This window comes from Rhinatrema bivittatum, chromosome 7 (genome assembly GCF_901001135.1).
Source record: "Rhinatrema bivittatum chromosome 7, aRhiBiv1.1, whole genome shotgun sequence".
In the NCBI taxonomy this organism is placed as follows: Eukaryota; Metazoa; Chordata; class Amphibia; order Gymnophiona; family Rhinatrematidae; genus Rhinatrema; species Rhinatrema bivittatum.
This window is the reverse complement of record NC_042621.1, coordinates 67070797-67096151: the sequence shown is the minus strand read 5'-3', so window position 1 is coordinate 67096151 and position 25355 is coordinate 67070797. Positions and strand designations below refer to the sequence as shown.

Here is a 25355-nt window from a genome sequence, read left to right as displayed (position 1 = left end):
GTCTCCCAGGGCTACTGCCCCAGACGGAAGGGTTAGGTCGGCCGTCATAGTTGGTGATTCGATTATTAGGAATGTAGATAGCTGGGTGGCTGGTGGGCGTGAGGATCACCTGGTAACATGCCTACCTGGTGCAAAGGTGGCGGACCTCACACGTCACCTAGATAGGATTTTAGACAGTGCTGGGGAGGAGCCGGCTGTCGTGGTACATGTGGGCACCAACAACATAGGAAAATGTGGGAGAGAGGTTCTGGAAGCCAAATTTAGGCTCTTAGGGTAGAAAGCTAAAATCCAGAACTTCCAGGGAAGCATTCTCTGAAATGCTCCCTGTTCCACGCGCAGGTCCCCAGAGGCAGGCAGAGCTCTGTAGTCTCAATGCATGGATGCAACTATGGTATAAGGAAGAGGATTCAGTTTTGTAAGGAATTGGGGAACCTTTTGGGGAAGGGGCAGTCTTTTCCAAAGGGATGGGCTCCACCTTAACCAGGGTGTAACCAAGCTGCTGGCGCTAACCTTTAAAAAGGAAATAGAGCAGCTTTTAAACTAGACCAAAGGGGAAAGCAGACAGTGGCTCAATAGTGCATGGTTCGGATGGAATATCTTCGAAGGATACTAATGAAGCATTAGAGTTAAGGCACCCCAACAGAGAGGTTCCAATAATTAAAAAAAGTAGTCCAAGTGCCTATAAACAAAAACTCATCTGAGCTAAAAAAAAATTCCAATTTATCCCTGTCAACTAAACAGCAGAATGTTAATACAAACAAAAAATACACTTTGAAATGTTTATATGCTAATGCCAGAAGTCTAAGAAGATGAGACAGTTAGAGTGTATAGCACTGAATGACGACAGACTTAACTGGCATCTCAGAGACTTGGTGGAAAGAGGATAACCAATGGGATAGTGCTATACAGGGTACAAATTATATTGCAATGATAGAGAGGAGCAACTTGGTGGTAGGGTGACACTATGTCCAGGATGGCATACAGTCTACCAGGATAAGGATCTGCAAGAGACTAAATGCACAATTGAATCTTTATGGGCAGAAATACCTTGTGTGTTGGGGAATAGTGATAGGAGTATATTATCATCCACCTAGCCAAAATGATGAGACAGACAGTGAAATGCTAAGAGAAATTTGGGAAGCTAACCAAATTGGTATTACGAACGTGCCCTATGGGCCCTGAGGAGGGATGCGGAGGCGCGATAGTCTGCTCCTGGGAGAGAGAGAGAGCCCTTAGCCCATGGGGCGACTCAGGGAGGAGCCCAAGACACGCCCCAAGGGAGGTGAGCGAGGGCAGGCACAGGTGAAGCAAGTACACAGGAGCTGAGACGAAACGGGTTCAGCCCCCCCGCTGAGCCAACACGCACTGGTGAAGTCAGACAGAGGCAGAGGGCTGGAAACGAAGAGACAAGGAACTGGAGGCTCCGGATCCGAGAACAAGAAAAGAGTCAAGGTACATAGCGAAGACGAGGACTCCTGGTACTTGGATGAGACGAGGCTCTTGGAACATGGAAGAGAGGAGGCTCTTGGAACTGGGAAGGCACTGTCCCTCAGGGCACCCTACACAGCCCGACGTGGACTGGTCACGGACCACCCTGTCCTGCTGCATGCCCTACACCACCTGAGAGGCTGGTCGCACACATGCAGGGAGTGGAACAAGCACAGGATGGAGAGAAGGATCCGGGCAGCTCTTGAGAGAGGTCCAGCCGGAAGGGACGCCAGTCACCGAAGATGGACACCAAATGAGACGGATTTACTCCCACAAAGGATGGCTAGAGATGATGTCCGGTGGACGGCAAGGCAGCTTGTGGATTCTTCAGGATCGAGATAAGGAATGAAGGAGATCTGTACCCAGGAGAATGGTACCTCCAAAGGCAAGGGTGTCTGGACATCTGAATGAGTGGACATCCAGACACCTGAACAGGCGGACCCACGGGCATCTAGACGAGAGGACATCTGGATGAGGAGATGTCTGAACAACTGGATACAGATGAGGAACTCCAGGGCTTCAGGAAGGGAAGCAGAGGACTGGAAGATACCACAAAAAAGATCCGATGAGGGACGAGATTTGGAACATTGGACGGAGACATCGGAACACGAAGAACAAGGACATGAAGTCATCTGGACAGAAGCAGTAGATGGACTCCTTGAAAGCTGGAGAAAGTTCAAGGGAGATGTAACTCCAAGGAAGGAGTTGTAACTCCATTCGAAGGCACTGAAGAACTGAAGCAAAGCCTTTATATAGGGCAGGACCAGGAAGAGCCCTGAAGACGTCATCTGGTGTGGCTGAAGAGTGCTTCCTGCTTTTGGCCCTTTAAAAGAGGTGAAGAGGTGGCGTGGCCACGCCTAGAGGGACCTTGGAGGCTGGAGGGTGGAGCCAAGGCCTGTGGCAGCGTCCAGCTGAATGGAGGAGGAGAGAGCAGGCCGGAGGTGGCTCCTGCCGTGAAAAGGAGCTCTGATGGCAGCGCTCGGGCCGCATAGGAGGAGGGAATCACAGCGGGGACTTCCCTTGAAGGAGGAGTCGGCGACGTGGCTCCAGCTGCACAGGAGGAAAGCAGCAACAGCAGCAGCAAGGCCGCAAAGATGAAAGACATGGCTTAGCGGTGGCACAGGTTGCGAAGAAATGCTGCAGTGCCGGAGAAGGAAGGAGGAGAGCGCCTTTTTGCGGGATGGGGTCCGTGGGCAGGATCATAACAATTGGTAGTGAATATTAATCCCAATGCACAACGAACCACAATATCTCACATCAATACGTTGTGAAACCAAAAATTTTTCTTCTATGTGCTGTATTTCATGTAAATTAATTTATATGTAGGACCATCATAACACCCACAGCATACAAGCAAGTTAGTTTTATGTATTAACCGCTTTGGGTCATATTTAATCATCGGTCCTGTTATTGATAAGTGTACTTTTTCTTTTTTATAACTTTTTCTAAGCTTTTTTATAACCTTTTTGTAATTTTTCTGGAATTTAATGTGGAACGGTACTTCCCTTATTAGTTGACAGCGCTGTCGTGCTTCGGAGATCCAGTTCTTTTGGTGGTGCTACCGCGCTTCAAAGTTTGAATCACTCAAGCGAATCCAATACAACCCTAACGCGCTTCAAAGGTCCAGCATGGATCCCACGGACAGCATTTTAGCTGAGGTAACAAATCGTGGAACAAATCACATTCACTAACAGTGAATGTGAATTTCTCATTAACAAACATCCTAGAATTCCGGTGCTGTATATTGTACCCAAAATCCACAAGAACCTTGACAGCCCCCCGGGAAGACCGATAGTTTCGGCCAAGGAATCAGTGCTCAAACCAATTTCAATCTTTTTGGATAAAATTTTACAGCCTTATGTATCACAAACACCATCATATATTAAGGATACATCTTACATGCTTCAATTCTTGTTCACTGTCACTTTGACTAACGATAGTCTATTAGTCACTATGGACATCGAGTCACTTTACACAGTTATTCCGCAGGAAGAATTGCTCACAGTCATTGCCACTGTATTAAAAAAACGTCCTTCACCACAACGCATACCCACTTCCTTCATCATTGAATTGTTACATTTAGCACTAAGTCAGAATTACTTCATGTTTCAAGATACATTTTTCTTACAGGTATGTGGAACAGCAATGAGAGCCGCTATGGCCCTGGATGTGGCCAATTTATTTGTTACAGCTTTTGAGAAACAATATATTCAACAGAATCAGTGGTCATCACATATAAAACATTGGAAAAGGTATATTGATGACATTTTCATTGTGTGGGAAGGGTCTCAGTCATCACTGTTAGAATTTCATGCCTGGTTAAATAATCTCAACTCATGTCTCAAATTTACCATGAATTTTCACCAACAGCAAGTAGCATACTTGGATATTCTCATCACCAGATATCAAGACTGTAACAACGACACTGTATCGTAAGCCTAATGATCGCAACAATCTTTTGCGCTTTGATAGCTTTCATCCTAGGACCTTTAAATTTAATCTCCCTGTAGGTCAATTTATTGGTATACGGTGCCTGTGCACTGATCATTCTGAGTTCAAACAGCAGGCTCAACAACTAGCAGAACATTTTTTACAGTGAGGATATGCAGTGTCATGTATTAAAAAAGCGTACCGACAAGCTCTTTACTCCAATAGGGAATTTTTATTTTTACAAAAAAATCCTGAGGATTCGAACCCACAGACGCTGGTTATGAGGCACACACTGGCGTCTCCAATCATTAGTAAAGCCATCAGATGACACTGGTCAATCCTCCAGGATATCCACCCCTTGATCAAGGAACCTGTCCGTATAGCATACTCGAGAGGTAGGAACATTAAGGATCAAGTTGTTCGCTCCAGCTCACACAACCTATCAGCAATGACAGTAGACGCTACCAGCTGTATCAATTGTTCTTACTGTGTTTTAAAATCTCCACAGACCACGATACATACATCATCGGGCCGCATCATCTTATGCCACCTGTAAAACCTCCTTCGTTGTCTACACAATATTTTGCCCATGCCCACTTACTTATGTGGGCATGACCAAGCGTCCCATACGCACTAGACTAACTGAACACAAATGTTGTTTAAAAACATGCAGAACTGAGGAACCGCTCGTGGCTCATTTCACAGAGTGTCAACATACTTTATCTGAGATGGACCATTTTAGAAATAGTAGCGGCACATTGGAGACGTGGCGATAGGATCAAACGCCTCCGTCAATGCGAACAATGTTGGATTTATCAATTGAAAACAGTGACGCCTAATGGACTTGACAAGGAAAGAGTGGATTCACTTCATGTGAATACCGCTCGACAGTCAAATCAGACACACAGGTATAATATGGCAGATCACATATAATAGTAGCACTCTCGCGGTAACCTTGCTCAGACAACGACAAGAGGAAAAGGCGGCAAGGTTTGGTGAGTTAGTGTTTTTTTGAATCATATCCCAAGGATGTGCGTTCTATATCTAAGTCAAAGTTATGTGCGATATAAAACGTTAAGTTATGACTTGTTGGCATTCGTCCTTTGTAGAATGAAACTGAACAGTCATGTGGACACGATGAATTAAACTTCTCAGTGGCTAGTACAGGAGAATGATGTGTTGCAGTCCCTGAAGCAGCTTTGAGAAACGTACATCGGACTGTACCCCTCGAACAACTGGACCTCTGAAGCGCATTAATATTGTATTGGATTCGCTTGAGTGATTCAAACTTTGAAGCGCGGTAGAGCCACCAAAAGAACTGGATCTCCGAAGCGCGACAGTGCTGTCAACTAATAAGGGAAGTACCGTTCCACATTAACTTCCAGAAAAATTACAAAAAGGTTATAAAAAAGCTTAGAAAAAGTTATATAAAAGAAAAAGTACACTTATCAATAACAGGACCGATGATTAAATATGACCAGTAGCATTTAATACATAAAGCTAACTTGCTTGTATGCTGTGGGTGTTATGATGGTCCTACATATAAATTAATTTACATGAAATACAGCACATAAAAGAAAAATTTTTGGTTTCACAACATATTGATGTGAGATTTGTATTACCCCAATATTGATTGGGTAGATATAACACCAGGACATACTAGAGAGATAAAGTTCCTGGATGGAATAAATGACAGTTTTATAGAGCAATGGTTAAGGAATGGACAAGAGGGAGCAACTTTAGATCTAATTTTCAGTGGAGACCAAGATCTGTTGAGAGAGGTAACGGTGATGGGGCCGCTTGGTAATAGTGATCATAACTTGATCAAATTTCAATTAATGGCAGGAAGGGGGACAGTAAGTAAATCCATGGCTCTAGTACTAAATTTTCAAAAGGGAAACTTTGAAAAAATAAGGAAAACAGTTAAAAAAAAAAAAAAAAGGAAAGGTGCAGTTATAAAGTTAAAGAATGTGTAGCAGGCATGGACATTGTCTAAAAATACCATCTTAGAAGCGCAGTCCACATGTATTCCACACATTAAGAAAAGTGGAAGGAAGGCCAAACGAATGCCAGCATGGTTAAAAAGTGAGGTAAAAGAGGCTATTTTAGTGAAAAGATCTTCATTCAAAAATTGGAAGAAGGATTCATCAGAGAAAAATAAGGTAAACCATAAGCATTGGCAAATTCAATGTAGACACTGATAAAACAGAGAATTTGAAAAGAAGTTGGCTATAGCGGCAAAAACTCATAATAAAACTTCTTAAAATATACCCAAAGCAGAAAGCCTGCAAAGGTATTGGTTGGACCATTAGATGATCGTGTGGTTAAAGGGACACTTAGGGAAGATAAGGCCATTGCAGAAAGAGTTAAATCCTTTGCTTCGGTGTTTACTGAAGAGGATGTTGGGGAGATACCCATTCCGGAAATGGTTTTTAAGGGTGATGATTCAGATGAACTGAACCAAATTATGGTGAACCTGGAAGATGTAGTAGGCCAGATTGACAAACTAAACAGTAGTAAATTGCCTGGACTGGATACAACACACCCCAGGTTTCTGAAAGAACTCAAAAATGAAATTTCAGACATATTAGTAAAAATCTTAACCTGTCATTAAAGTCGTCAATTATATCTGAAGACTGGAGGGTGGCTGATATAATCCCAATATTTAAAAAAGGCTCCAGGGGGGATCTTGGAATCTATAGTCTAACTTCAGTGCTGGGAAAAATCATGGAAACTGTTATAAAGAATAAAATCGCAGAACAGTTAGCTAGACATTGTTCAATGGGATTTAGCTAGAATGGATTTACCCAAGGGAAGTCTTGCCTCATAAATCTCCTATATATTTATGAAGGGTTGAACAAACGTGGACAAAAGTGAACCGGTAGATGTGGTATATTTGCATTTGCAGAAGGCGTCTGACAAAGCCATCATGAGAGGTTTGTAAGAAAACTAAAATGTCATGGGATAGATGGCGATATCCTTTTGTGGATAGGAAATTGGTTAAAAGACAAGAAACAGAGTAGGATTACATGGTCTGTTTTCACAGTGGAGAAAGGTAAACAGTGGAGTGCCTCAGGGATCTGTACTAGGACCGGTGGTTTTTAATATATTTATAAATGATCTGGAAAGGGGCACGACGGATGAGATGCTTAAATTTGCGGATGACACAAAATTATGCAGAGTAGTTAAATCTCAAGCAGATTGTGATAAATTGCAGGAGGACCTTGTGAGACTGGAAGATTGAGCGTCCAAATGGCAGATGAAATTTAATGTGGACAAGTGCAAGGTGATGTACAATAGGGAAAAATAACCCTTGCTGTGGTTACACAATGCTAGGTTTCACATTAGGTGTTACCACCCAGGAAAGAGATCTAGGCGTCATAGTGCATAATACACTGAAATCTTCGGCTCGGTGTGCTGTGGCGGTCATAAAAGCAAACAGAATGTTAGGAATTATTAGTAAGGAATGATAAATAAAATGGTGGATGTCATAATGCCTCTGCATGGCTCCATGGCGAGACCGCACCTTGAATTCTGTGTGCAGTTCTGGTCGCCGCATCTCAAAAAAGATATAGTTGCACTGGAGAAAGTACAGAAAAGGGTGACCAAAATGATAAAGGAGATGGAATGGCTCTCCTGTGAGGAAAGGCTAAAGAGGTTAGGGCTGTTCAGCTTGGAGAAGTGATGGCTGAGGGGGGATATGATGGAGGTCTACAAAATCATGAAATGACTTGAACAGGTAAATGTGAATTGGCTATTTACTCTTTCGGATAATACAAGGACTAGAAGGCACTCCATGAAGTTAGCAAATAGCTCATTTAAAAGAAATTGGAGACAATTATTTTTCACTCAACACATAATCAAGCTCTGGAATTCATAGCAAGAGGATGTGGTTACAGCTGATAGTGTAACTGGGTTTAAAAAAGGGTTGGATAAACTCCTACAGCAGAAGTCCATAAACTGTTATTAATTAATACGGATTAGTAGCTTGGGATCTATTCATTTAATATTTGGGTACTTGCCAGGTACTTGTGACTTGGTTGGCCAATGATGGACACAGGATACTGGGCTTGATGGACCCTTGGTCTGACCCAGTACGGCATACCTTATGTTAGACTACTCAAGTTTCAATGGTTTACTGCTTGTGCGGAAGCTGAAAAGCGGAGGTCAGAAATACTTGTGTGTGTAGTATGTGTGCTGTATACAGGTGGCACACACTGATTTCAGCAGGAGGAGTCAAAAGTGAGTTAGTGGAGATGGTGCAAGTAATGTGAGTGTCAGAGAGGATATACCTTAGAAGCAAAATGCTTCACAGACAAAATGACCTATTGATTTTCTTCAATTGCCATCAATTCTGCCATTCCGCCACCAGACAATTTTTATACTGCTGTTTCTATATTATTTTCACAAAAAAAAGGCCAGCCAGGGGAACTTTTATTTTGAGTAGGTTTGCAGAGGCTAAAGCCCAGTACAAAATTACGGGGCTCATATTTTCCCCCATCTCCTTTTATTCAGCACATTGCACAAACCCAAGTCTCCCAAACGAAGTGCAAATTATAGGGCTATCAGGATGCCCTCCATGACACTTGTCTCCAATTTACCTTCCGTATTTTTCAACAAACAAAATTCCTCCTTCTTGCATGCTGCCATAGAACGATCAACTGACAATTCACTGCAGAAACTACCCTACACAACATGACAGCCATAAGAGCAATGAAAGATTCTGACAACTTAGCTATTTGATTGTGTAAACATACTCACTGGATTTAAAGTGTTTCAAATTAAAAAAAAACCCAAAACCCTACATAACAAATAAGGGATGCTAACAGTTCAGATACCCTTGAACCTGACTCTGCAGCACCAACAAGATTCATAATAAGGTGAAAGTTTGGTTCAAAAACCCTTGCCTGCAAGTTTCACCATGTTTTTATTACCTTTTAACGCATCTGTAATTTTTATAACAATTTGCCAATTCAGACCGCACCATATCCTTATGGTTGCGTATTGTACATTTTTTTATTTCATTTGCTGAGTCACCTTTTTCCAATGAACAAGCATGCGGATACAGAACATGGCAGCAGATGGGGACCTAGCCTGCTCAACTTCTTCCCTGCTGCAGTGTAATAGACCATCAGGCCATTCTTTGGCTTTCCTCTCATTTCTTCCAAACTAGGAATCCTCCGGGCTTATATCGCATGCTTTCTTGAATTCTCGCACGGTTTCTGTTTCCACCACCTCTCCCCCAAGCTACGTGCAAGATTTGAATTGCTCAAATAAGCGCATTTGTGGACCTCATACCTTGACTCCTGCAGCATAACCAAAATCATTAGTCTCCCCTACCTACTATATTTTTTTTTCCTTAAAAGGCTGTAAAATAGACTAAGTTCATTTGTCTCTGGCTGATTTTCTATGTATTAATTTAGTGTAACATTCAAGTCATTCATTTCTCTTGAAGGTGGGGTGCTACAGCATGACAAATGGGCCTCTGGCAGAGGTAGGATGTGTGCCAGGGCTGTTAGTGTTGATCAGTGGCTGTTCTTTTCTTGCTATTTATCATTCTGGCCTAGACACCTTTGAGAAAGTCTATTAGTTTCTCTGAGGATATATTTTAATACTATATGAGTCATTTGCTATGTTGTTTCTCAGTACCTGTATTATTATATACTCAGGGATTTCTTGGTTTTTTGTTTTCTGTCTAACAGCTGATGTGGGCTGCTTTTATATTCATTTTAATAGTCAAGTGTATTGCCATTCTTTCCAGCAATCAACCAGCTCTCTGTGTTATAGGGAAAAACCTGCAGTGCTTGAATGTAATCCAATCTGAAGTGCCAAAAAAAAAAAAGGAATATAAATCAAATAAATAAATATTTCATGGATGGAAAATCCCAGCTGATATTTCAACGATTTCTATCAGGAAAAAATAATAATTTAATGTTTGCCATCCGTTTTCAGTCAAATCACTGATTTTCACTGATTTCCCTTATTTTATTAATATCCCAGTTAAACCAAAAGGTGGCAAATGCAATATATAATTATGCTTACTCTTCTTTTTAAAGAGCCTACTTATAAAAAAAAAAAAAAAAAAAATTAGAAAAGGAGTTATTTTTGTTCCGATCACTCATTACAACAGACTTCGATGATGTGTAGCACCAACATGAAGTACACAAGAGAAATAATTTTGATTACTTTTTATTGATTCATAAAAAAAAAAATGTAAAAAGCAAGTGGCTTTTCTTTTCTGTACTGAGGAGGAGGCTGTTCAAAATTGACTTTCATGCCCCATTCCATTTTAATAACGGTCACAATTAACGCTTAATCCCGTCACCGTATTGGCGTTAAGTCCTGCTGAAGATGATGTGGCAGGCATTTTATAAGCAAAAACATTATTAGCCATCTTGAGAGCCATTAAGTGAATGTGTCCATGATGTGGCAGGCATTTTATAAGCAAAAACATTATTAGCCATCTTGAGAGCCATTAAGTGAATGTGTCCATCTTATATCCTTTCTGCTAATTTTCCAAAGATTAAAAACCAGACTGCTTCATCATCAGCTGGAAATGTTATTGGGGCAGGAAAACTTCTGAACACCTGTAGCAGAAATGTCTTACCAGTCAAGATTTTTGGACTAAGGTTTATGGAGTAATTAACTGGGCCTCCTGCTCTCAAAGCTATGGTTTCAACTTTATTGGCAATAACACGAGTCTCTTCATTCATTACAAGTAAGAAATATCTGGGGCTCTCTCTTTTACTAATTGCTCAAATTACCGCTGCAGTGCATTACAAAGTTCATATTCTCCACCACTGTTTGATGTTTAATAAAGCAATAGGGTAAGCATATCTAAAAATTTCTTTCCAATTTCCTATCCCCAAAACCCCACGATTTACAAAAGCTGTTTTCAGTTTGTAAATATATTTTTTTAACTCAACATACAAGAATTTTGTTTCTGGCCCAAAGCATTCATGACTGCCCAGTCTCCTTTCTTCCCCTAGTACCAAGTACTGCGCACACCTACAGTCCACTTTGAAGCACAAGCCTGGGTTTCTGCCCTGCCCCGCCAACACAGGAGAAGCCTGAGCTGCGCACTTCATGCTTCTCCCCACCACAAACAAACCCCGATGTTTGCCCAGAAACGTGGGGACTTGTATATGTATGTTCCCGTTCTAATAAACACCGATACATTACCAGGAAAACTAAAATAGAAGAAAATGAATAAGCTACAGAGAAATTAAGCAGTCTAGGAAGAAACAGTTAACACTGAATTTCTATTTCGGTGCTTTTTGGTGAATCTACATCCAATCGCTGTAAAGCCACTGACTTTCTTGTCATTTTTCCCTTTGTGATGTTCTTGGTGGGATTTCCTTTTCTATTTTTTTGCTGTTTTGTGCCCCTCCCCCACCCCCTCTCTCTCAGACAGCAATGACACTGTTCTTCCCTTTATTTATTTTTAATTTTTATATACCGACATTCTTGTATAATATACAAATCATACCGGTTTACATTAAAACAGGAGATGCAGGAAACAAAAGTTACCTTTGTCAAATACACTTAACATTAATAACAATGAAAATTGTTAAGGGATAACAACTATGAAAAAAGAGAAAGGTAAACAAAAGTGGAAGAAACATAGAAGTTAAAAAGAAAAAAAAACACAAAAAAAGGTAGCACCAAGGGTTGCACGAAGGGGGTGCACAAAGGGGAGTGCCCCTTTGTCGCGCCCCTTCGGCGCACGACGCCATGTGGAATGGCGCCATTTACCGGCTCGACGCTGGGCTAGATGACATCACAAGGGGCAGGTCTCATGCTCACTGTTTTTCTTCATAGCGATCTCCATTCACATTTTAAAGCTGATTTTTTTTCTTTTTTTTTTTTTTAGCTTTTCTCTTCAGTGAAGCATCTCAAAAGTGCACGGTGCTGGTGGGCAGCCCCCTCCGCCTCGGTGTCAGGTGGAATGCGCCGTTTACCGGCTCGATGCTGGGCTAGATGACATCACAAGGGGGCAGGTCTCATGCTCACTGTTTTTCTTCATAGCTATCTCCATTCACATTTTAAAGCTGATTTTTTTCATTTTTTTTTTTTAGCTTTTCTCTTCATTTAAGAAATGTTTATTGTATTATCAGTAGTAAGAAGAAAATTCCCCCCCCCCCCCCCCACATAATTTAATACTGCTTAATGACCATTCATAGTAGGCACTACTGGCCAGCAACAGCCTTCTCTTTAATTATCAGTCTCAGTTCTGGGCATTCTGTGCTCAATTCTTTATATAATAATTTCTGTAATTTTTATGCATATAAAATAGACTTAACTTTAGGACTTAAATCCTTCATCATCTACCAACAATAGCCCTGACATGGTCCATGTTTCCTAACCCTGTATCAGGGGGAATAAGGATATCATCTTTAAATCTACAGTGTGGTAAGGACTGCCCAAAGGTCAGCATTCATGACTGCACCTCCAATGCCTTTTATGGTATTACAAGCCATTAAGCCCGTCAAAACGGGTTACATTAAAAAAAAATGTTTTCGGTTCGTTTTCGGACATGGCACTCTTCTACACTTCTTCTCCCTCACTCCCCCTTCCCCTCGCTCATTCACCTCGATCATTCATCCTCCTCCCCCTCAGTCACTCACTCCCCTTCCTCCACTCACCAATTTTTCCTGTAATCCCATTCAAACAGGCGAGATTCCGTCGGTCAGACTGGCACATCGGTCAGAGCCACTCTTCTCCACAACTTTTTACCCTTCCCACTTACTGACACACGTCCTTCCATCCCCTCTCATCTTCCCTTTCCTTCCTGTCATCCACAACCCCTTCCCTCCCCCAGCCCTCCTCCACTCTTTTTTCTCTTCTCCAGAACGTCTTACTCTTCCCACTTGTTCAGTCATATCCTCCTCCCTTTTCCTTCCATCCCCTCTCCCCTCATCCACAACCCCTTCCCTCTCCCTCAGCCCTCCTCCACTCCCTCTTGTTCTCTTCTCCACAACTTTACTCTTCCCACTTACTCACTCATATCCTCTTCCTTTGTCCTTCCCTCCTCTCTCATCTTCCCTTTCCTTCCCCTCTCACCTCATCCACAATCCCTTCCCTCTCCCAGCCCTCCTCCCACTGCCTTTTTTTCTCTTCTCCAGAACTTCTCACCCTTCCCACTTGTTCAGTCATATCCTCCTCCCTTTTTCTTCCATCCCCTCTCCCCTCTCCCCTCATCCACAACCCCTTCCCTCTCCCTCAGCCCTCCTCCACTCCCTCTTTTTCTCTTCTACAGGGCCGGCTGCACCCTGCTGATCGTGGGATATGCAGAGGGGGAGGGGCTCCTCTACGGGGACCTGCCTCTCTCCGTACCTCTCCTCCCAGTGTACTGTGGCGTCGCAAATGGGCGAGATTTGCTCTGCTCCGACCGTCCAACTCCCTCCCCCCTTCCCCTGCAGTGGACGAACGGGCTCGGCGAACTCTTCTGCTCTTTCCTCCTGCTGTGCGTAACGGTCCGTCAGTAAAGGTGACATACAGGAAGACCAAGGAGCAATGAATTGCAGTAGTCAAGATTCAAGAATATCAGTGTTTTCTAAACTGTTCTGATGTCTGTGGTAGTCAAAGGTTTTAAGCAGCTTAATAGCTGCAGCTTCTATAACCGGTTTTAATAAATTTACTGATATGTCCCTTCATTGATAAGTTGTCATCTAGTTGTATTCCCAAGTCTCTTACTTGCTTTGATGGAGCAATTTAGCAATTTCCTAAATCTATAGCAGGTGGTACTGATTTTAGGGGGTTTCGGTGGTTTCATTGGACATACAGGCAGCGCGTTGGCGAGCATTTTTAAAGTCTTTAAATTCAAGTAGAAGATTATTGACAAGCAATTTTGGAGAGCTGAGATGAGCAGTGGACAAGCGATTTCCCCTGACGAAGAATTTATTCGAAACTTGGCCTTGTTGGGCAAAAACGCTTTTTGTGAATTGAAGTCTCAGCATCTACGTTAAAGCTAAGTACTGTCTCTGTTGGTCTATCAAGACAATGAAAGTATAAGCAACTAGTTGGTCGACTGTTCCTATTTGTGTGGAGGATTAACTTTTCACAATATTTTATATAAAACAACAATATAACAAATATATACAAAAATCTTTATTGATAGTAAATAATAAATTCAATATAGGAGGGACGGTGGTGTTCATGATTAAAAAATAACGAGGAAAACCTGGATGGTTCCTTGAACAAATTTTATGAAACAACCACTTTCCTCTCTAACACATTTTTTGTGAAAAGTGAGTCACATTTTTTGTGAAAAGTGAGTCAAATTTTTAATGAACAAATATTGGTGACCCAGTTATTTGGCATTCTTTAATGGTTTGAAAGATATTAAGAAAAAAAGTAAAAAAAAAAAGAAAATATTCAATGTGGGTTGTGAATTGTTATTAGGTTGAATTACCCCCATTTTGTGGATCTTTTTCAGAATCTTAAGCTGCTAAGTCAACACTGGCTGAAAAACCAGCTACTGGACCAAGGCACATCTGCAGGACCACGGAAATCACCTCAGTAATTCTCAACTGTGTGAGTGACACCCTTTGGTATCATCGCAGGAGAGCAGGGCAAATGTAATATCCTTAATTCTTCTTTTTCAAAATCCCCGGTAGGGAGATGCATGTCCACCATCTGCTGGAGACGGAGCATACTGACAGGCTGATGTCACTGCAGGTGTATATATACTATGACGTCAGTTTGCTCCGTCTCCACCTGCTGGTATAGGTGCATAACCCACTTGTTCTGGATTCATCTGATTGGATGCTAAGAAACCATGTTTACCATTGTAAAAATCATGACTGCATTCCTTTGAGAATCCAAGATAAGGTTTTCCCCCATAACAACGTTTATCCGACCTAAAACTCATAATAAACCTTGACAAAACCGAAATAATCATACTAGATAGAAAGAACAACAATCCTCTCATGCAACCACTCAAAATGGAAAACCCAAAAACATCAATCTCTCCTGTCATGCATGCTTGAAACCTAGGAATCACCATAGACAATAACCTATCATTCAAAATCCACATAACTAACAAGATTAAGGAAGGATACCACAAACTACTTACCCTCAGACGTCTTAAACCTTTCCTTTCACAGGATGACTTCAGAACTGTCCTGCAACTACTCATCTTTGCCAACCTTGACTACTGCAATGCCCTACTACTGGGCCTACCACTCGCAACTATCCGTCCACTCCAAATCCTACAAAACACAGCTGCCAGAATCCTAGCCGGAACAAAAAAACATGAACACATTACTCCAAGTCTCACATCACTATACTGGCTCCCAATAAAATATCGAATAGACTACAAAGTACTAACAATTCTGCATAAACTCATCATAGGACAACAATCCAACTGGCTAAGCAAAACCATCGAGCACCATGCTCCGAAATGGGACTTACAATCAAAGAATAAAGGCCTCCTCAAAATCCCTCCCCCCAAAACCACACAACTAAATACAACCCATGAGAGAACCATATCCATCGCCAGCCCTTCACTATGGAACTCACTCCCAACTGAAATAAGAACTCAACCCAACATAAAAACCTTTCAAAAAATACCAAAAACCTGGCTGTTCACCAAAGCCAACGCAAACTCACACCATACCCGCACTGCCAGACACCTACGCATACCAGCATCAAAAAACAACTGTCCATCCCATGAACAACGTATCTACGACCACTAGAAACTCTAAGACATTTATTTTAACTAGCCTAAAATGCATATTTAACCACATCTTAACTATATTTTCAACCTCGAAAACCTGTGTTACTAACCTTTTTGCTTGACTCATCCCAGTTACTTTCCTACCCAATTACCTCACCTTGTAACCCCATCCTACGTGTATTAGCACGTTACATCAACTAACCCACAACAAACCATGAAACTGTAAACTGATCTGATGACAATACGTTGTAATGTTATTTAACTAACACACTTCCCAAATTCTGTAAACCGTTCTGATGGCGAAACCGAATGACAGTATACAAAACACGACAAATAAAATAAATAAATAACGAAGATCATGTGTATTTCCTTTAGTATTTAATGGGTCTGCTCATATCTTTAGCATCCAAGAAAGCTCATCTATGAGGGTGACAATCTTCAGAAAATGTCTCAAGTCCAGTCCCATTGCATGCAAATCTATCTCATGCATATTCATTATGGACAGCCTGAAAACCAGGACTGTTTGTGGCTCTTGAGGACTGGAACTGGCTACCCCTGAACTAGTACATGACCACAATGCAGGGGAAAATATCTTCCTCCTGCTGACCACCCTCTGCTAATGTTCAAAGCTTCAGACCCAAAGCTTCTTTTTCCTCTTCTCCTGGTTCTCACTGCACGCACTGAAATAAGATTAGCTATACCTTCTTGCAGGTCAATTTCTTCTTGTAGGGACCTTGTGCTCATGCCAGCCCTTCATCCGCTGTGGGAAGGAGAGCGAGGAGAGGCAAATCTCATGAACTGGAGAGATAAAGTTTCTTTCAGTGTTCATACTGGTAGGCACCCTGGGCGGTTGCATGGTCCGCCTTCTCCTTAATCCATCACTGTACACATGGGGGTAAGGGGACAGACTAGGAATGGATTTGGTAGCAGAGGCTGAAAAAGCTGTCATGGGACAGGACGACTTAGCCTTCTCTACTGGGGCAGACTGCAGTGGACCAGACCTCCTGACCTCCCACAGTGATTCAGCAAGGTCTTGCAAATTCCACGGGAAGGGGAAGATTTTGCAGCCCTTCCACGGCTGCAGAATTGTGGGAGACCAAAGGCCCTGTTTATTAGGTCTCTTACTAACAGTTCTATAAATATTTATCAGATATTTTGTTTGCTGAATGTTGGCAGCTGGCAGTCAGTCTAAGAGTATAATCCAGATGTTTATGTGTTGCTGAGGAACTGGAGACCCTGGTTGGAAATCCTCTGTGTACCGTGCAACGTTTAAAAAATACAAAGCAGTTTTACTGTCACTCTATCAATTACAATTTTAACTGCCAAGTCTTTATTTTTTAAATTCTTTAAGCTTCCCTGCTATTCCTCTGAAGGCCGAGGAAAAGCCATGTTTGGAACAGCATGACAAATTGCCTCCTATGGAACATGCACTTAATTATTTCATGCAGTGCACAATGGTATTTTCTGACAAAGCCAATATGAATCAACCAGATCCAAAAATCGTGGGGGAACTGGCAACACACTAACATTGCTTTTCTGATAGATTCAGGAGTCTGCCTACACTTGAAAAATAATGTAAATTTGATTTACATAATGTCCTGAATCATGGCACCTTAAAACAAATTATAAAATTGGTTAATTGATACAATGTGCATAATGTAATATTTGCTATGCAATAGTGTTGGAAAACTGCACGGAGTAAAAGTTTCTTTTAAATACCATTTGGCTCTACTTACTATGCGATAAGCAGCAGGACATTTAATACCTTGGATAAGGAGGCATGCGATCACATGGTCTATCTTCAGCAACATGATCTACACTTACATTATAGCATACGCAGAAGATGTTAACTATACTTAAACTTGCTTTATGGTTTTGCTTAAGAGGTTGCAAAGCTTTTTCCCCTTTTGCAGCAGATTTTTGTTTCAAAGCTGCATTTTGATGAGGTATTCATTCCAGGTCAAACAAGCCAAAGACCTCCAAATCTCATTACTTTTAAGGTTTATTTACTGCTACCTGATTCTGAATGATTTTCAGTCACTTGGGTCGGAGACAGATTGGACTTGAGGCTGCAAGAGCAAAAAGGCTAAACTATTCCTGCTTCTGAAAAAGAAAGAATTATATAGTAGAGTAGGGAGGGATGTCTTGCTCTAAACCAGGGATCCTAAAATCTGGTCCTCAAGGGCCATAAGCCAGTCTGATGTTCAGGATTTCCAACAAGAATATACATGAAACCTGTTTGTAAGCGTGTTACTATACCTCATGCATGTTCGTGGTGGAAATCCTGAAAGCGCAACTGGGTTGCATTTCTTGAGGACCTTGTTCTAAACAGATATGCTGAAAATTGCCTGGCCCAGATACCATTTCCTCTTCTGAAAACAAGCAAAGGAAAAGCTGAATATTTCTGCAGCTCAGAGAAGAAGTTTCCTTCAACTTTTAACATGCTTGCGGTTCCATAAGTGTATTTTGTGCATTAATACTGTTCATTCTTCCCATCTTGCTAGGTAAAGACTACAACAGAAGTTATGCTTTGTAAACTTGTAAAAAAAAAATCCCCAAAACTAAAGTTACAGAAAGTGATGAGCTGGAGAGGTTCATAGGGGCTTTCAAGAACCTATTGTTAAATTATTTTATGAAAACACAGAGTGCATTCCATGAGTAGATTACAGCCAGCAAAAACCTCTTTATAAGAATATAGCAGCATATGGTCACATATAGTTGTATAGATCTGTGTGGTAACCAATTAAAAAAATATACTAGATGAAATCAATTCTGAACTTTAATGGTATAATAGCTAAAATAATTATTACAGTTTGCACATGAAACATGGTAACATAGTAATGATGGCATATAGAGCAAATGGTCTATCCAGTTTGCCCAGCAAGCTGCTTATGATTGTAGTTGCCGTTCCTTGCAGGTTACCCCCCTATTAAGAGTAGTAACTCCCATGCCTTCTGTTAAAATTAGTAACTGCAGCTCCGTGTTACTTCCCCATGCCTTCCGTTATATGTAGTAGCTGCCGCTCCATGCTGGTTACCCCACGTGCCTTCTGTTAAGGGGAGTAACTGCCGCTAAGTGCAGGTTACCCTTATGCATCCTTTTATTCATTTCCAACCTCAAGCCTCTAAGGATCCGCTGTGTATATCCCATGCCCTCCTGAATATATTGAATTAATATATGGCAGGGGGCATGGCCTAGTGGTTACAACAAAGGATTGAGAAACCAAAGCTCATAGCTCACTTCCCCCACAAACACTCCTTGTACCCTTGGCTATGACCCTATTTTCCATTGCCTCAACTTAGACTGTAAGATATTTGGGGCACAGACTTCTTGATTCCAAATTTGAAAACTATTGTAAGTCACCTGAGCATTACATGGAAAGACTGGCTAAATATCCAAACATTATTATATTATTACCTTAAGTATTACTGAACCAAGTTTCTATTTTTTCAAGTCTTTTACTTCTTCCTTCTTATTCATTTTATTTAAAAATATCTATAATCCCGTAATCCTACGATTCTGGCAGAGCAAAATAAAACGTCTATAATGATTTAGACATAGATCCATGTCATTATTATAGGTCATACTTACCATCAATCATCATGTAAATAAAAAACAAAGGAAATTCACATTCAATGCCGTCAAATAGCTGAAAAGCAATTTAGATACATAAAATAATGTTGGTAAAATTAGATTATAAATGTGCACAAACATTGCAGCAAGCTAGTTTAAAATAGAGGGCAAACCAGTGTTACACATATTTTGCAAAGTACTACTTTAATCTGAGAAACCTCAAACTGAAACAGCTCCTGGTAATAATTCAGGAAATATATAATTCTATATTACAGATATACTGTAGGTATGTGCATATATATATATATATATATATACACACACATACATATACATACACACAACTGATTTCCAATATATTTTATGCTGACATTTTATTCTCTGCAAAGCGTTTGCTGACGAAAGTTTAAGAACTGTGACAAGACATCCTGCATGGCACTACTAGTAGCGCTATAGAAATGATTAGTAGAAGAAGCGAGACCCCACTACTGCTCAGCTCCCCCTCCTATCCTCCCACCTCAAGAAAGTAAAAATGCCTTTAATGTACTGGGACCGTAGTCAGCTGTGAAATTAAACAACAAAAAATGATAAATAACAAGCCCATTCGTTATGTAGGTGGACTTTTACAAGTAGGAGCATTTGTCACCCTACAAATCGATCCTTGACCAAATGGCTGACTCTGCATGGTCTGAAAACTGCATGCATGCAATATCTGCAATGCTGCTTCCTTCCCAAACCAAACACATCATCAGGTGCCACTTAAGCTGGTGCAGGAGCTAACTCCCTAATTTTTCCACTATTATCTTTAAAATTTAAAAGAAAAGAAGCAACCAATAAAAGGCATTTAAACTGCAATAACTTACAATGCAAGCATCAGAAACATTTTGGTATACTGCAACCAGGCTCAAGCTAAGCCCAAATTCAGTAGGGCAATGCAAGGGATGAGAAAGGGCAGGTAGCGGTGTGTCAGTGAAAGATTTCAGGGATGCCTGAGCTCAGATGTAATCATGGATTGTTTTCAGGCTATAGTGAAGCTCTAATGGTTCTAATCCAAAAATGATGCTCCTAGCACTATGAATGATGAAACGCAATCTAAGCACCGGACAGGTTCTGCATTTTTACTGTGCACCCTGATGAAATACCTTGATTTCCGCCGGCTTATAATATCGCCTGTTGAAATCTTCCAGTGCAGTTCTATAGCCATCTCTCAAGAATCGCTTGAATCCATACTTCCCTTTCAGCTTTCGAACAATCTTATCAAGAGTCTGATAAAACAAGGCATCATCATCAACCGCAAATGCCGGATAACTAATACAGGGAAGAAGGGCTGCATCGGTGTTCTGGAAAATAAAGAAATTGCTTGATGGAGGATTTCGTCCATCTTTTGACATATTGTAGTATCCAACCTTGGACAAACACAGGGGCCTACAGCACCTATAAGAATTGCACCCTTTGAAGGATATGGGGCACTGCAGGGTATACACAGATCTATCCTTTGCATAAATATATGGTGGACTGGCAGTAGTTAAACCACTGATCCTGAAATGTATCTTAATATAAGCAACTGTGGAGGCCAACACAGAGCCTCTCAAAGTGGATTCTGTGTTAAGGACAGGCTTAATAGAGTTTGCTATACAGAAAAATCAAAATGTTACTTTTGTCAGAGCTGGATGTTTTGTCTCCCATAAAAAATTACCACAAGATATGCAGAAAATTCCTAAATGCAATATAAAGGCTTCAGTATTACAGTACTTATAACACTGGGATGAATACAATACTTCCCTGCACTGCTAAACAAGGCAGATTATTAGGTTGATTTATTATTCACTGTTAATGTATTTTTGCAAATGCAAAGGTTTTCTTTGATAGATACAATAAGTTTATAAAAATGAAAAAAAAAAACCAAACCTCTTAAAATGGTAATTCCTTCACAAAACACCTTATAAAATCAAAGCAAATTGTTCTTTTTAACGGTGATGTATTTATATAATGAAAAGCAGTTTAATATAAAATATTTTACTTATTTATTGTCTCTCTTAGCCATTTATTCTATGAACAAGTTCTCCACATAGGGGTAGATTTTCAAAGGGGTACGCGTGTCCCCCCCGAAAACCTACCCCAAACCCCCCCTGTGCGCGCCGAGCCTATTTTGCATAGGCTCGGCGGCGCGCGCAAGCCCCGGGACGCGCGTAAGTCCCGGGGCTTGCATGGAGGGGCGTGTCGGGGGCGTGCCGCGAGTGACACGGTGTTTCGGGGGCGGGCCGTGAGTGACGCTGCGTTTCGGGGGCAGGCCTGGGGGCATGGCGCCGGCCCGGGGGCGTGGTCGAGGCCTCCAGACCAGCCCCGGGTTGGGTGATGGTGCGCCAGCAGCCCGCTGGCGCGCGCAGATTTACACCTGCTTTCCGCAAGCGTAAATCTGCCAACAGATAGGGCCGGGGGGGGGGGGGGGTGGGTTAGGTAGGGGAAGGGAGGGGAAGGTGAGGGGATGCGGAAGGAAAGTTCCCTCCGAGGCCGCTCCAATTTCGGAGCGGCCTCGGAGGGAACAGGCAGCGCGCGCAGGTTGCACAAATGTGCACCCCCTTGCGCACACAAACCCTGGATTTTATAAGATACGCACGGCTACGCGCGTATCTTATAAAAATCCAGCGTACTTTTGTTCGCGCCTAGTGCGCGAACAAAAGTACGAGCTCGCGCAAAATTATAAAATCTACCCCATAGAGTTTTAGTTTGGATTAAGAGCTAAACAGCCAAATTTCATTTTTTTCTGGTCAAAAATCCCACATTCCTTATCAAAACGTAATGAAAATGTCATTAAAAGTGATAAGCGACCTATTGAGTTGAAACTGGCAGATTGACTTACATGAGATCGCGATTCTCTGGGGAGCAGTGAGCAAAGAGTTTGTCTGTTCCTGTTATGGGCATCAAAATCCACAAATATGACGGACCAAGAGCAACCCTATTGAGAAGAAAAAGACATATGAAATGGTCTTATTTTAAAAATGCATTTCACTATATTTTTGCAAACTTCTCCAGAACAGCAAGTGCCAATAAATATAATCCATTCCTCATTATTCTTGGACTAGGATTTGCAGAAAAAACCCAATTAATTAAAGCTTAATAATTCTCATAAGATGACAAACTAAACATGTTTACCCTTCCCGCCTTTGTTACTGTTAAGTCAATGTTTCCCACCCCCCCCCCCTTCAATATTTAAAAAGGAAAAGGTAGTGGAAGACATCAAAGAATCCTTGCTGACCCACAACACTCGTGATTACAGTTTGAGAAATGTAATTACACATAATGGCTGTAATTTTTAATAAAAGCCTCAGAACTTTTAATTAAAATATAGAACTGTGATGGAAAAATGGTGGGCTGATGTAAGTGTTTGTTAAATCAGTAAACTTATCAGTCCCAACACACAGGAGGGAATCTATAATTTCTGTATGAAAAGAATGAGGGTTTTTTTTAAACCCTAATTTGCATGCTAAGCAGTTGTGCATTAATGAATTGATGTGGAAGTCAGGTGTACAGATGCAAGGCAATATATCATTAGCTGAGCTAACAAGAAATAAAAACCCTTTTAATTGGAACAATAAACTTACAATGCAAGTGTGCGTCAGGAAACAAATGCAATATCTACTGTTGTATTTGAATTAAATAAGCTGAAATAAAAGGAGGGTTAAAGCTCCTATGTATTATGCAAATATACACTGTGGCTTTTCTAATTTGCTATGTAATGTGTGACCAGGGCAATCTAATTTTCCTCGGAAAATGCCATTCCTTATCCGAATCAATGACATGACCTGTCTGTAGGAGAATGAGCTCCGGATTCAGGAAGCTTTATTGATCTGACAATTTGTCATGTGCTGTGAAAATGGTAAAAAAATAAAATAAACAAGGAATATATAATAGCGGTAATAATATAATGTAATTATAAAATACAGAAAGGACAACCAGCAGGACAATTTCAGAATTCTGGTGTTTGTTCCTGTTGTGTTTCTGGCTGGTGGCAGGATGCCATGTATTTTCCTGCTGTACTTGCCGTTTCTCCTGTATTCTCCTCATTCTTTGGTGGGAAAGTCTCATTTTCTTGTCAGCTTTGGGAATATGCTTTACTTGCATCTTAGTATTTTTCTCAATACAGGAATAAATGCATTTCTGTCTCTATTTGCCCAGTGTTGCCCCCCAACTCAAGAGTCTTGGTGGGGTTTCCATTTCTGTCTTATATATTTCCTTTTCTAATTTATGGTTATATCTTGATCAGGGGTCTGTCTGGGATCTAGCACCATAACCCTTCATTCACAGCTCCGCCATCACTGCAGTGACAGCCCTGGGCTGTGAGCCCTGCACCAGGGCTTCTTCCAGAATCCTGTGATCTTGAGTCCTAAACCCAACGCCTAGGGTCTAGATCTCAGGGTTTCTAGGTAAATGTATTATATTGCTATACACTAGACTGACATTTTTTGCCATTCTTTTCTTTAATGTAGATGCGTGCATGGGAAAACTGTATTCATTTTGGCTTTTCTTGGGGATTTTTGTTGCATTTTTTTTATTTTTTTGTTTCATTTCATTACCTATGTGCATAAAATTGATTTTATGTTCGAAAAGTAAGGAATCAAAACAAACGCACATCCCTGCACTATGGCTCTAGAACTGTAGTGTAAGCTTGTTTTCTTGTAATTAAATGAACTGCTGATGGGGGCAAACTCTGCACCACTACCATCCCTTTCTACGTCCGGCACATTTGATGCTTCATGCTACCTTCTAATTTTTTTCGGATTTATTTCCTAGTTCAGCGCTGGGAAATCATCTGAGTAATCCTTTACACTATATGTGACAGAATCTTGTGACCGCCTATGTAGTTTCCCCATTGGTCAACATTACAACATCTTGCTCCTTGGTAACGTACAGGGACCCACTTGGTTAAAAGAGTTTGTTTCCTTTGAGAGAGAATTCTAAAAAGATTAATTGGTCGGTTCTGGGTAACCTACACTTAATTTAAGCAGAAAATGTCTAAGTGTAGAGTGCTGAATGCTAAAATACTGCAATCAGTGGGAGATCTGTCTGTGGTTCCAAGTAATTATCTTTTCTGATTGAACTCTACTTTCCTGAAAATATCTATTCTGCCTCATTTTACAGATGTTACTTGACTTTCCAGTACTGCCCTAGCTTCCATTCTGTATTCCAGAAATTTCATTTAAAGTTTGCATTGCCATATTACCAGATTGGCTGAAAAATAGCAGAAGTTACTATGTCACTGGCTTCCTTCCTTCCCTGCCTCTCTCTCGTTTATAGAGCCCATACATGGAGGTGGCGCCAATTTAAGCCCCATCATCTCCACGGATGGCTCTATTTCACAGCATCGTGTATGTGTCTAGTAGCACCACAAATACTGGCTCTCAAGAATTTTCCTAGAATTTCACTTAGCTCCACCCCAGGTCACGGCTGAATCACTCAGTGACCCACGTTCTTGTCATCGGGATAGCGTTTGCTCTGAACGCAATCAAAAGCAGCAATAATTTCCAACAGCAGGAGACTATGAGACAGTCCCACGTGGTTGTCTATCACAAAACTCAGGTAATGAGCCATGTTTCCTCTATTTTTTTTTTTTATTTATTCATCGCTGTTTTTAAAACCTCTTTCTTCAGAACCAGCATTGTGCAAGCAATTGCATTGCCTTGTTTTGATCTGACAAGGCGCCACATCACAGGAACATAATGTCGGCAAATCTTTAGAGATAGGAGTTAACTACTTTAGAGAGAGGAGTGTTTCATAATTGAAATAATGTTAGAATTATTTAGTAATTGAATAATTGTATGCAATTGACCTATGCTGCGGCCATTTTCATCCAATAAATATCTTCTTTCTGAATAATGATGTGACAGCACTGTCTCTTACAAAAGACAAGAAGGAATTTGGGACAGAAGTGGGGGGTGGGGAATTTAATTATAGGTAGGCGAGTGGAGGCAGTCGCACCTGAGATGATGTGATTTTTTTTGAAAACCTTCACAAAACTTTTGGTTTTCTACATTTTGCCTAGTGTATATCAAAAAGGAGGAGGAGAAAATCCTGATTGCACAACTTTTACCCTCACTTTGCAGCAAAACACACTGTGAAAAGCTGTAAATATATAAAATTATTTCTACTATGCAATACCACTTTTTCTTTAAGAAAAACCTAAATG

General features: G+C 41.1%; 1 protein-coding gene across 3 annotated transcripts in view; it reads right to left on the bottom strand.

The window, feature by feature from the left end:
- PHKB (phosphorylase kinase regulatory subunit beta) overlaps positions 1–25355 on the bottom strand; it is a 601073-nt gene that overhangs the window by 226327 nt on the left and 349391 nt on the right. For all 3 annotated transcript variants that reach the window (XM_029608470.1, XM_029608471.1, XM_029608473.1), the window contains 3 exons: positions 22032–22127; positions 20314–20511; positions 19190–19247 (listed from right to left, as the gene is read on the bottom strand). In XM_029608470.1, coding sequence (XP_029464330.1) covers positions 19190–19247; positions 20314–20511; positions 22032–22127 — 352 coding nt within the window. The remainder of the gene's footprint in view (positions 1–19189; positions 19248–20313; positions 20512–22031; positions 22128–25355) is intronic.